We start from the raw sequence: 12,747 nt of genomic DNA, 5'->3' as shown, positions 1-12,747 counted from the left end.
AATTGGAGGAAGGACCAGCTATGTGTGACGCTTCCCCAGGATGCACGCAGACAGGACGTGAAGGGAAGGAAGGAGTTAATGGCTGAACCTTTAAAACTTTACAACTGGTAACCTTGGATTTAAATTTCTGTCTAACACAATTGGCCACTGAGAAAGCATTTTCATCACAAATCCTATTTCCTCCAAGTTTTCTAAAAACATCACCCTATCAATTTGAATCCTGCAGGCTCTTTCTCAGCCAAAAGGAATTTCCCTTTAAACAAAAACTATTCAGACATTTCCAAGATATCAAATGTGAAAAACCAGGATTTTCCACTCACACAACTAGGAAACTGTTTGTAGATTTTTTTCCCCAGACTCCTTTTATTTGCCAGAGTCTGAAGAGATTTTTTTTTTTTCTAATGTTAAAAAAATGTTTCCTACCTCTGTGCCTCTCTGTTTTTCCCTTTTTTATTTTGTCTGGGTTTCACTTAAACAAGGTTTTGGTTTTTTTTTTTTGAGATGGAGTTTCACTCTTCTTGCCCAGGCTAGAGTAGAATGGCACGATCTCGGCTCACCGCAACCTCTACCTCCCGGGTTCAAGTGATTCTCCTGCCTCGGCCTCCAGAGAAGCTGGGATTACAGGCATGTGCCTCCACACCCAGATAATTTTATAGTTTTAGTAGAGACAGGGTTTCTCCATGTTGGTCAGGCTGGTCTCGAACTCCCGACCTCAGGATCTACATGCCTTGGCCTCCCAAAGTGCTGGGATTACAGGCGTGAGCCACTGCACTTGGCCAAACAAGGTTTTAAGTCAGTAAACAGAGACTACAAAATGCAAAACTGCACCTGCCAATTGAATTGCCCAAATGAAATATGCAATCGTTGAATGCTGCTGTTGTTGCTGTTGTTGTTTTAAATAGCTTATTTTTTAAAGATGGGAGATCTTCAATGCTAGGAGTGTAACACATGTAATACCATTGAGATTCTGAAATCATGTAATACAAATGTAGAATTTACAGTTGGACAAACTGATTACTAAAGATGTGAAGTAAATTGTACTGTGATGAATTCAACAAAAAACAAAATGCAAAAAATTACAAAATACAAAATACAACAAAAAAATTGTACTGTGATGAAATACAACAAAAAAGCATGGCTAAGCGCAGTGGCTCACGCCTGTAATCCCAATATTTTGGGAGGCCAAGGTGGGTGGATCACTTGAGACTAGGAGTTTGAGACCAGCCTGGCCAACATGGCAAAACCCTGTCTCTACTGAAAATACAAAAAAATTAGCCAAACGTGGTGGTAGGTGCCTGTAATTCCGGCTACTTGGGAGGCTGAGGCATGAGAATCACTTGAATCCAGGACGTGGAAGTTGCAGTGAGCCGAGATCACGCCACTGCACTCCAGGCTGGGCAACAGAGTAGGACTCTGTCTCAAAAAAAGAAGAAGAAGAAGAAGGCTTTATCCTCCAAAGAAAAACTCTTTTCCAAGAGCTACCATTGATAATTCTAACAAGAATCAGGCATTAAAATATGAGTGTTCAGAATAACCCATCATAATTCTTAAAAAAAAAAAAAAAACCCAAAGCTCTTGATAATATCAGTAAAATTCAAACAAACAGATGACACCTACACCAGAACAGAGCAACTCAAAAGCGGGCAATTCAACCTAAGGCAACCGGAGCTGAGCCCCAGAGCAGCTGTACACACAAGAGGAAAACATGGGACACGATCTGGGAAGTTAGTTCTCACTTTTGCACTGGCCTTCCACACAGTTAAAAAAACTGGACCTACCCCCACAGGATGCCACAGAGGGTTTCCCAAGCCAAAGTACAAGCAAAAGTCTAGGCAAAACACAGCCTGCCTCCAATGAGTGACACTGACTGCAGAAGCAGCTGAATCCCAGCGATGACCCAGGAGCTCCTCTTGGGTTTACACTGCAAGACAGCTGAATCACCAAACATTCCCTGAGATACATGGGTGCAACGATAAGAGGGATCAATGTCCCAGCTCTTCTCTGAAACATACCAAGAAACACATCATGAAAATTCAAGGGTTACCCAGCCAGAGCTGTTCTGCCGCTCGGGTGGACCTAGCAGGCTTGAGTCAAACTCCAAAGATCTGCTTTTCATTCAAAGACAAAAAACAAGTAGAAAAAGCTGAGAACCAGCTGCACTGAAGTTGACAGCAGAGCCCAAGGGAACCTACAGAGAGAAGAGAAGGCTGAGTACCAAACACTCACATTTAACAGGTGGTAAGGAAGCCAGGGAAGGAGGAAGAACTAAGCTTGCCAGATTACCGATTACTAAAGATGTGAAGTAAATTGCACTGTGGAATTCACGTGGAAACCAAAGCAAAAAAGGGTTATGAGACAATCCTGTGGTCAGTGTCGCCCAATATTCCCATGAGGCCCAGCAGGTAAGGACAGAGAAAAGACTATTGGATTTAGCAGCTAGGAAGAGGGTGAGCAGTAGGAGCCAGGGGGCAGAAGGTACAGGGTAGAGACTGAGGAAATGGAGGCCATAGCTGGTGTCCGCGCACTTAAGAAAACCTGGCAGTAAACAAGAGAAAAGAAGTAAGAGGGAGCATCTGGCAAACATGTGTTCAAGGCAGAGGCCTGTGTTTATAGTGGAAGGTAGGAGCGGGAGAGGGGAGGAATTAAAGATGCATGAGAGAGAATAATGACAGGCTCTCTCCACTTCCTGAATGATGTCAGACTCCTAAGGTCGGGACACCTCGTCCTCAAAGAGAAGACATTTGACTTAGGGACAGGCTGGAAAAGTGCTTCTATTATGGGTCAGGCGGTGCATGCAAAGAAACTAAAATCCAAAGAGGTGAAGTAATGTATCCAAGGTCACCTGAGAGCCTGTGGCCCTCAACACCAAATTGGCTCGGCTTGAGAGCCCACCCTTTCCACCATGCTGCCTTCAACTCTACTCCCACTGGAAATCAGAACTGTCACTCAATCACCCGACGCCCATCTTGTTCTCTAATCAAAACAAGAAAAGATATCGACACTGAATTACCCAAGTCACTATTATACTGAATTTTCACATTTGCAAAAGCATTTACAAGAATCCACGGTTTATTTGTTTGTTTGTTTGTTTGTTCATTTATTTATTTATTTTGAGACAGGGTCTCTCTCTGTTGCCCAGTCTGGAGTGCAGTGGTGCAATCACAGCTGAGTGTAGACTCAACCTTCTGGGCTCAAGCAATCCTCCTGCCTCAGCCTCTGAAAGTGCTGGGATTACAAGCATGAGTCACCACGCCCTGCCCAGAGTTTTAAAAATATATAAAAAGAGGCAAAGGCCACCCAGCTTATCCATTTTCCAGGACTGTCTCACTCTACTTAACTATACGTCAAGCACTTAGGATTCTCTGGACATCCTACACTTGACTAAACTCTATGAGAGTATAGAAAAGATGGTCATATCTCCCGTCCTCAAGGAACTTGTGCTGAGCAAATCTCTCTACTGCTCTGTATCTCACATTCTCCACAGATAAAATGGCCCATCCTCTTCCATGCGCCTCATGAATAACCTAAACAATTTGATTCAGGGAAAAATCAAGATTCCTTAAAACTTCATTTGGAAGGTCCCCAGAGCATCTACTGAGCAGGGAAAAGGAGAAATAGGCTCACGGTTGATCCAAAGACAGTGGGTCTCATCATTTCCTTTCCATCCTGATTCCACAGGGGCAGAAAATACGGCCAGCACTCCCTCATTCATAGGATCACTCGTTTGGACAATTCAGATGTGCTCTGCAACCACAGGCCTCAACCCCACCAAATTCCCTGCTGATGCTTAAGGTTATTTGCCCCAAGAGAGTCAGCAAACAGGGTAAAGCCATGTCAGGATAAGGCCAGCAGTTTAAGCTTCAGACAGGCACACGTGGCCTCATCAATATTTGAACAGCCATATGCAACCGAAAAAATAGCTTCTTTGAAAAATGGCATTTAGCTTTCCACCTCCTGTTGATCTCAAACAGAACAAATCATTCTTGTCCTGAATGGTGAGCATGATAACAGGCTCAGCTAGCTACCTCTAGCCTTGGTAGTCCACTCTGATGATAAAAGTCGAGATAATACAGTTAATTCTACGTCTCCTAGTTAGTGAGTCAAGACAAAGCCGTAATCTCCTCCTGGCTCCCACCTCTCCCTGAATAGCCTTTACCTGCACTTTCAAGAGGCTATTTCTACATCTATGGTCTTCCTTCACTGGGCACTGGCAGCACAGCTAAATAATGTTCTTAGAACCTTGCTGGGCCAGATATAATAGCTCATGCCTGTAATCCTAGCACTTTGGGAGGCCGAGGAAGAGGATCCCTTGAGCCCAGGAGTTCGAGACCAGCCTAGGCAACATAAGGAGACCTTGTCTATTTAAAAACAAAAAACAAAAGAACTTTGCAAGTGGCACAGTACTTGGGTTTGCTGTTTCGCACCCAGGGCAAATTAGGTAATTTTTTTTTTTTGGTGGTTTTTTTTTGGCGGGAGATGGAGTCTCATCACTCTGTCGCCAGGCTGGACTGTAGTAGCACGATCTCAGCTCACTGCAAACTCCACCACCCGGGTTCAAGCGATTCCCCCGCCTCAGCCTCCTGAGTAGCTGGGACTACAGGCACGTGCCACCACGCCCAGCTAATTTTTTTTGTATTTTTAGTAGGGACGGGGTTTCACCATGTTGGCCAGGATGGTCTCGATCTCTTGATCTCGTGATCTGCCCACCTCAGCCTCCCAAAGTCTTGGGATTACAGGCGTGAACCACCACACCCAGCCAAATTACTGTGAATTTTAAATTTTCTGGTTGCTAGCCCATGTTCACAAGAAAAGAAACATACCTTTTGACTAAGGAAAGAACTGTTAACTCAGACTATTTTACTGATGATCTCAGTGATCGTGCTGGTTGAGTCTCCACTATCTCTTCCATCCCCATATGATTAATCTAAGCTCATAGTATAACTCCCATTCTCCTTTCCAGCCACTGGCTTAGGAATGAATAATCATGTGGCCCAGTCCTTCCATTCTAAAAAAGACACAAGAAAGAGACAACTGCTCCTCTTCCTCTGGATGTTATCATTCTGAATGTAACACCTGTAACTCCTGTGTCCATCACACATCCAACCTGAGGATGAAAGCTGCACGTGGACAGAACCAAGGTCCACGGGGACACTGAGGAACTGCCGAATCAGCCAAACGAGGGGCTCTATTTCTAAACCTCCTGCAACATGAGATAATTTACTTACTGTATGAGCCAATCTGAATCAGTTTTCAGTTACTTGTAGCTGCAAGCACTGTAATTAATTCAATTATTAATCTAGATGCTACGCCTTATAACTCCTGCAAAAGCAATGTCACATCACAGATCCCTGTTTGCTCTGAACACTGTAACTCAGGGATCTTTCGAGAAGGAGGGCAAATCCTGTAATCCTAGCACTTTGGGAGGCGGAGGTGGGTGGATCACCTGAGGTCAGGAGTTCAAGAGAAGGAGGGCAAATACAAAACTCTGTACTGCCATGTCATCTTTTAAGACTGTGCCTATGTCTACTGCCTCCCAGCCTATGTTACTATCATGAGAACAATTTCAGAGACAATAAAATAATGGGTCAAAGATCTTTTTGCCAAGCCAATGGAAATTCTTTAGATCATAGACAAATCAGCAACATATAAACATGGCTGCCTTATGAATAAGAGCCACATTACAAAATAATGGAGGGGCAGTGAGAGTTCCTCTTCCAATCCCCAAATATTCCCCACTGCTACCTGGCTATCACCCAAAGTTCTCCAAGTAGAGATTCATCCTTTTGATCTGAAGTAATTATCGTTAACTATAGTTGCCCATTTAGGGGTAACATGCTAAATCTTATTAATACTTAGATTTCTAGTGTACGCTTATCAAATCTTTCCTGACAGCAAAATTTGAAGAAAGGAAATTGGAAAGAGAACATTACAGTGAACACTTGAGGTCTGAGAAAGGAGGGGAACACAAAAGGGGTGAGAATGCCGAACGGTACCACAAGGGTCTGGAAAAATTATACTTACTTCCCAATTCTGTCTCCCGTTAGAACTCATTACATCTATTCAGCTTGTGGAGGTATGTGAACATAAGTAATGCCATTCGCAGCCAGTGAGGACCCAGGTTCCCCTTCAGAACCTGGCCTGGGGCCAACCCTAGGAGTTGACTCCAAAGTGGAACATCGAACCAAAAGCTTCAGTGTCGCACTGAAATCGTATCACTCTCTGATTCAGGCGGGAGGAAGAGGAAACCACACAGCCTGTGAGTAAGGCATGGAAGCCAGATGGCCTTTCCATCTGGACACCAGGCAGGTCGAGCATTCCCCCAACTCCCTACCTACCACTATCTGGGACCAGTCATTTCACTTGAAGAACCGACCAAATATAAAACTGTAGTAGCATAACCACCAAATGATTTTACAAATAACTTGGCTTTATAGGAGTTCTGCATTTAAAAGAAGAACTTCTGTTGTTACTTTCACGAAGACTTAGTTTTTATTATATACTTTTTTAAAAGGATATAATCATGGCAAAAATTGCAAAAACTGTTTTATTTTCCAGTTAGCTAAACTGAGATAGAAGAAAGAGAGAACATCATCAAGATCTTGAGGTTTATCACAGGCAAACCCCCTGCCAACCTCTACCCTAGAGCCCCTTTTCACAGTGCCTTCCCGCTTCCCCTATTCTTCATCCGAGGCACCCACTGACCCTGAGTGGTGCTGAGTTTCTCTATAGTACCGAAGCTCCCTTTTCCCCCAACACTTGGTTGAAAATGACCTCTACCCCAGTTTTACATGGTGCCTACAAGCTGTACTTCTTCCATTTTCTAGACATATCCAGGAGGTAAAAATTTGAATGGTACCAAAGGGTATAGTGTGTAGACATGCTTCCCTTCATCTCTTGACTTCCACTCCCCCAAACCCCTTTCCCAAAAGTTATCCATTTCTTGAGAACCCTTCCAGATATAGTGTGTACATATATAAAATACATTTGAAAATTCTGAGCACTGTGGCTCACACCTGTAATCCTGGCACTTTGGGAGGCCAAGGCAGGAGGATCCCTTAAACCCAGGAATTCAAGACCAGCCTGGGCAACATAGTGAAATCCCGTTTCTACCAAAAAAAAAAAAAAAAAAAAAAAAGCCAGGCATGGTGGCACACACTGACAGTCTCGGCTACTCTGGAGGCTGAGGTGGGAGAATCACTTGAGCTTGGAAGGTTAAGCCTGCAGTGAGCCATGATTGTGCAACTGCACTCTAGTCTGGTTGACAGAACAAGATCCAGCTCAAAAATAAAATAAAAAATAAATTACAAAAGCACAGATAATTCCCAGAAAGTAATTTGCAGAGAATCTTACAGGAACACAACACGAATAGCAGAAATGTCCAACATGCAGGCAGGTTTGGGGAAAGAGGCAAGGTTTCTTCTCACAGTGGTACCAAACCCCAAGGGGTATTCTCCTCATTTTTAGATCTGCCATCTTTTTGAACCACTTTTAGCCTGTATCCATCTTGAAGCAACAGCTTTCCGAAAATCAGTACTCGCTAAATTAAAATAACATTTCATCATCTATATGGAAACTATTTGTTAAGCTTCAAGAGGAAGCTCAGAGCTTTAGTGATTCAGGATCTAATGATCAATCCATCTTTGCCCTATTCATGTGCTTCATTATTTCTTAGACTTCGAACCTGTCTCCTTTAAGCCTTTGTCCTTCTGGACCAAGATGTCTTCAGAACCAACCAAATAAAAAAAAAAAAACACTGCTCCTGATGGCTAACAGAAGGCTGCTTAGAAACAGTATAATCTCAGCCTTGGGCAACTTGAACATTCTAAATTGTTTAAATCAAGTATGTGACAGGTTGGCTAAAACAGAGCATTAGCAATCACGCATGTAGTAACTAAATCCCTAGTTAGAGCAACAAAAGTGATCTCACTAGGAAGGCTTGGTGGCTGCCACTGTCAGCCTCATTTAAACATTAGCTGCTTTCAGGCTCAGCAGTGCCTATATTCCAATCATTCTCTCCCAACCTCTTCCTCAGTTCCTTCTCTTTAACTCAGGATTCTTCATTCAGACAGCCCGATGGGCAAGTACTTGGGCTTTGGAGGCAGGCAGACACGGCTTGGAATCTTGGTTCTATCACTAAATAGCTATGGGAATTAAGCTAAGTTGCTTAAACTCTAAATTAAGAAAAATTAAAAATTAAAAATTCTCTAAAAAAGAAAAATTAAGCCTCATTTTTCTTATATGTAAAATAAAAGTCATAAAAATGGCTCATTTTGCTGGGTCATTGACAAGGGTTAAATGGTATAATTTTTGTAAAGCACTAAACACAATGTCTTTCAGCAGGACCAGCTATGTAATTTGTGAAACCCAATGCAAAATGAAAATGTAAGGTCTCCTGTTCAAAAAGAATTAGGATTTTCAGGATGGTGACAGCAGAGTATCAAATCAAGCGTGGAGCCCTGTGGCACTGCATGGGTGGCAGGCCATGCGGTCGGCCCTGACTCTCAGATGATAAACACTCAATAGATGGTAGCTGTCATCATCTCTTACCACCCTCCCAAGGCGTATTTGCACCTCACCCTCCCCTAAGGCGCTCTTCAACTTGGAAAGTTTAACTAAATCATTCCAGAAACAGGCACTAGTGTCTCAGAAGTATTTGGAGTTTAGGCTGGGCACAGTGGCTCACGCCTGTAATCTCAGCACTTTGGGAGGCCAAGACGGGCAGATCACAAGGCAGGAGTTCAAGACCAGCCTGACAAACATGGTGAAACCCTGTCTCTACTAAAAATATATATAAAAAAAAAATTAGCTGGGTGTGGTGGCAGACGCCTGTAATCCCAGCTACTCAGGAGGCTGAGGCAGGAGAATCACTTGAATCCAGGAGGCAGAGGTTGTGGTGAGCCGAGATCAGGCCACTGCACTCCAGCCTGGGCAACAGAGCAAGACTCCCCATCAAAAAAAAAAAAAAAAAAAAAGAAGTATCTGGAGTTTATAAGACAAATAACTCACCAAAATGGATAATCTAAAACAGAAGATGATATTAACACATGCTCATGAAAATGCACACCTACCTCAGGACTTTGCTCTGGTTTTCCAACCTGCTAAGCTAAGACTCTTCCCTCCTTCCAATCTTTGTTCAGATCCATTTTCATTTTCTATGGGAAGCTTGCTCTAATCATTCAGTTCAATCCCATATTTTGCTCTTCTTCCACCTTGTATTCTCCATCCCCCTCACCTCATTCTACTTATACGTTTTCCATAGCATTTATTTCATCCAACATAATCACTTCTTTATTATGTTTATTGTTCATGTTCCCCTACACACACACACACACACACACACACACACACACACACACAAAGAATATAAGCGTCTAGAGGTCAGGGATTTTTGTCTGCTTTTGTTCACTCATGTTCCCAAGTGCTTTATATATTCAACAAATATTAATGGAAAGAACAAATATCTCTTTGACTGAATGCATAATCAGGCCATCCTTTTTCCACATAAAGACTCAGCTGGAGTCAGGTTGCCACATTATGGATGAAAGGCAGTAACAACCAGTTCTGCCCCTGGATATCCCACAGAGTTCAGGAAACAGATGGGAAAGTTATCTCTCTCCCCCCCTCTACCAAACGTCCCTTAGTTTGGGAGAAATCTAACCCAATCATCTGTGCTGCTAAACCGACACTTCTTTCAACAGTAATTCACATGCGCAGTTTGTTGCGCTGACTTGCAGCAGTGATGAGTGGTATTTTATAGGAATGCGCTGTACAGAACAGAGACGTGTACCTAAGTGGAGGATATAATAAGTATTTTTAAAAAATAGAACTAAAAGAAAAATAATCACATATTCCTGTTTTATCACAATGACGGAAAAACTGGGGTGTTAATATCAAAGCAAATGTAAAGTCTCTAATCCCTGAAACTGTGCATAAACACGTTAGTTAGAGCCAGTCCAAGCAGTTCTTCCTGGAGGGAATGCCACTGTCACAGGTAGCATCTCACACCCTTCCCTGTGAACTCACAAATGCCAGCTATAGGGCCAAATAACAGCAAGGTGGAGGCCTGTGTGTAATTCATCCCACCAGCTGAAAGGCAACCCCTAGCTGTGGCATTGCAGCTGCTGGATGAGACACTGCCACAGTAAAAGACGGATACTTTAAGAACAAAAGAGAAGGGCTGCCCCTCTGCATATGGATAACATGTAGCCTGTCAGTAGAAACCCCTGGAGTACCCAATCATCAAAAGATATTTAAGGGCCAACAGACCAAGTTCTTTACTGAAACAGGAAGCACATCTGGGACCCCAACCACCATGCTGCCCACATGGTGTCCTCAGGACAGGCTCAGCAAGCAAAGCCCAGAAGAGCACACTGAACATCTGGCTTTTGCCCCAGCATGAACTATACCACTCCCTCTCAGCCCTGCACTCTGCATTTTTTTTTTTAAACAAGCCACTCTCAGCCACCACAAATACTTTGATGGGAATCAGCAGGGAAGTCCTCATTCCTTGTCCCAAAATAACGTCAGCCAGAGGCAAAGGCCAAAGAGGTGGAGCCTGCAGGCCATTTTGCAGAAGTTTCAAATATCCTGGTACTGACCCCATTAAAAAAACCGTGAAGGAGAAGCAGCCAAGCCTCTAGCGGTTTTCTCATTAGTGTCCCCCCTCACCCCTGCCTCCACCCCCCTTACAAACGTCTGCATGGATATGAAACAAAGAGATGGTGCATCCAGTCCTATGATCAGTGCTGGCTATAGGAAACAAAATTTCCTCTTGCAAACTTAATACCAAAACGTTGAAATTAAAAACTTTAAGAGGAATGTGTGAGCTCTGAGACAGCTTAATCCCCAAAGAGATCTCTGAGGCATTAGTGTAAGGCTGAACAAGCAACTGGTGAGCTGCCCCACCTTCCCCAGGGTCTTTCTTAAATGTGCAACTGTCTCAGATTTTCCATACTCCTCTGCTGGTTTTTCCTCTGAAGAGAGAGGAAGCAGATTTCTTGGCCGTACAGTTTAAGAAGGCAAATAAAGCCGCCTTTCTCCTTAGAGGAGCCCTTTCAACAGACACACACACACACACGCACACACACACACGTGTACTTTTTAAAATATAAATATGAAAGAGAGGAAGGGAGTGAGGGAGAAAGAATACTAGAGAGATGGAAAAGAAATGCTACTTAATCTTGTCCAGTTTTTTAAAACCTCAAAAAAAAAAAAAATCAATAGCAAACTAGGCAGAGGCATGTTATTCTCAAAACACACACTCCTTCTCCGGCATTACAGTACTGTTAGCAACAGCAAATGATATTACAGATAGGAAAAAGCCTCAGCTCAAGGAAAAAGCAGGAATTGTTAAAGGAATACAAAGTGGCATTACTCTCATGAAAAGTGCAAAGGGGCCAGCTGCTGCCCACCTTCATCTGCTCAGTCAAGTACACCTCGCCCAGGACCTCTTGATTCTGGCCATGCCCTGCCCCAAACCCTGCCTTCCCAGGTCCCAGGACTCCAGCTGCTCCTCGAGTGACACCACTTCCCCGCTTTGAAAGCCCTCCTGCCCCGCCCGCCAGGTCCTCACCGTGTGGTACATGAGGGCCTCGCCGTCCCCGGGCTCTGACAACTCGCTCAGCTTGCGGTCCCACTGCAGCACGCCCTGCTCCCCGCTCTCCAGCACCTCCATGGCGGTGCGGGCCGCGCTGGCCGGGGATGCTGAGCCCAGGAGGGGACGCGCAGAGCTGCCTGGGACCGCGAGGTTCCTCTCTCTCCGCGTGTGCGTGAGTGTGCGCGCGCGCGTGTGTGCAGTTTTGCACTTGGAAGGCAAACGTCTGCTCCTCTGCCGGATAGAGAATGGCCAAACGCTCCCGTCCGGTGTCTTCGGAGATCTGAGAATCCCCAGGGACACGGGCCTAACCAAAGGCTGCAGGGGCTAAAGCGGGATGTGCATCCAAAATGAAGGCAGGAGATCCGCTCTCATCCCAGGAAAGTCCCTTCGCCGCAAGCCCACTTTCCGCTACCGATCCAGACACAAACTTTGAGACTCCCTAGGGCTCCTAGGCTCTGCTCCAGGACCCAGCTGCGGTCTGACCAATCAGGTATCTGCCTAGCCCAACAGACCCAATCAGAAGTCTCGCTCTCGGCTCTGTCCCGCCCTCCAAAGGCAGAGGCCGCGGGAAGTCTCCGCCCACGCCATGGTAGGTTGCCGGGGCGTGCCTGTGACGTCACCGAGGAACTCCTCCTGCCTGAGCGCGGCCCGCTGACGGCAGTCGCCTACTGCGGACCAATAGAGGGCCTGAGTCCAGAAGTGATGGACTGGACGCTTGACCAATGTGAAAGGGGTGTCTAAAAGGTACAGCCAATGAAATAGCGACAAGAATACATTTTTGTAAAAGAGTGAGGGTGAGCTCAGTCCTCTTGCTGAGAATCCGCAGAAATTAGACAGCGAGCCGACAGGGGGCGCGAGAGTTGCTGCGCCGTGGACTTAAACATTTTCAAAGACCTTAGTTCATTTGAATCTCTCGGATTTTTTTTAATGAACTACATATTATACAAAAATACAAATATTCCTCATGCACATAAATTTATAGTAGTGCAGCTCTAGCAAATTGTCATTGTTCTTCACATTTTTAGCCCATTTTCTGTTGGGTCCTTCTATTCTTTACGGACTTCACTTACTGTATTTTTTCTTTCATCTGCTCGATAAGCACCAATGGCATTCTCTTCCAGATCCTAGAGAAATGAGCCCAGTCCTTGAAT

The 12,747-nt window shown here is 44.5% G+C and overlaps 1 protein-coding gene across 1 annotated transcript in view; it reads right to left on the bottom strand.

Annotated features, from left to right (window-relative positions):
* CREB3L2 (cAMP responsive element binding protein 3 like 2) overlaps positions 1-12,061 on the bottom strand; it is a 136,333-nt gene extending 124,272 nt beyond the window's left edge. Inside the window, exon 1 of the mRNA XM_064373111.1 lies at positions 11,573-12,061. Within this exon, the coding sequence (XP_064229181.1) occupies positions 11,573-11,674 (102 nt within the window). The 5' untranslated portion in view covers positions 11,675-12,061. The remainder of the gene's footprint in view (positions 1-11,572) is intronic.
* Positions 12,062-12,747: the final 686 nt, after the last annotated feature.

Source organism: Aotus nancymaae, unplaced genomic scaffold (assembly GCF_030222135.1).
Source record: "Aotus nancymaae isolate 86718 unplaced genomic scaffold, 86718_ANA_hifiasm-v0.15.2.pri h1tg000002l, whole genome shotgun sequence".
Classification (NCBI taxonomy): domain Eukaryota; kingdom Metazoa; phylum Chordata; class Mammalia; order Primates; family Aotidae; genus Aotus; species Aotus nancymaae.
Note: the sequence above shows the minus strand (reverse complement) of the source record. Positions and strands in the feature narration are given on the sequence as shown.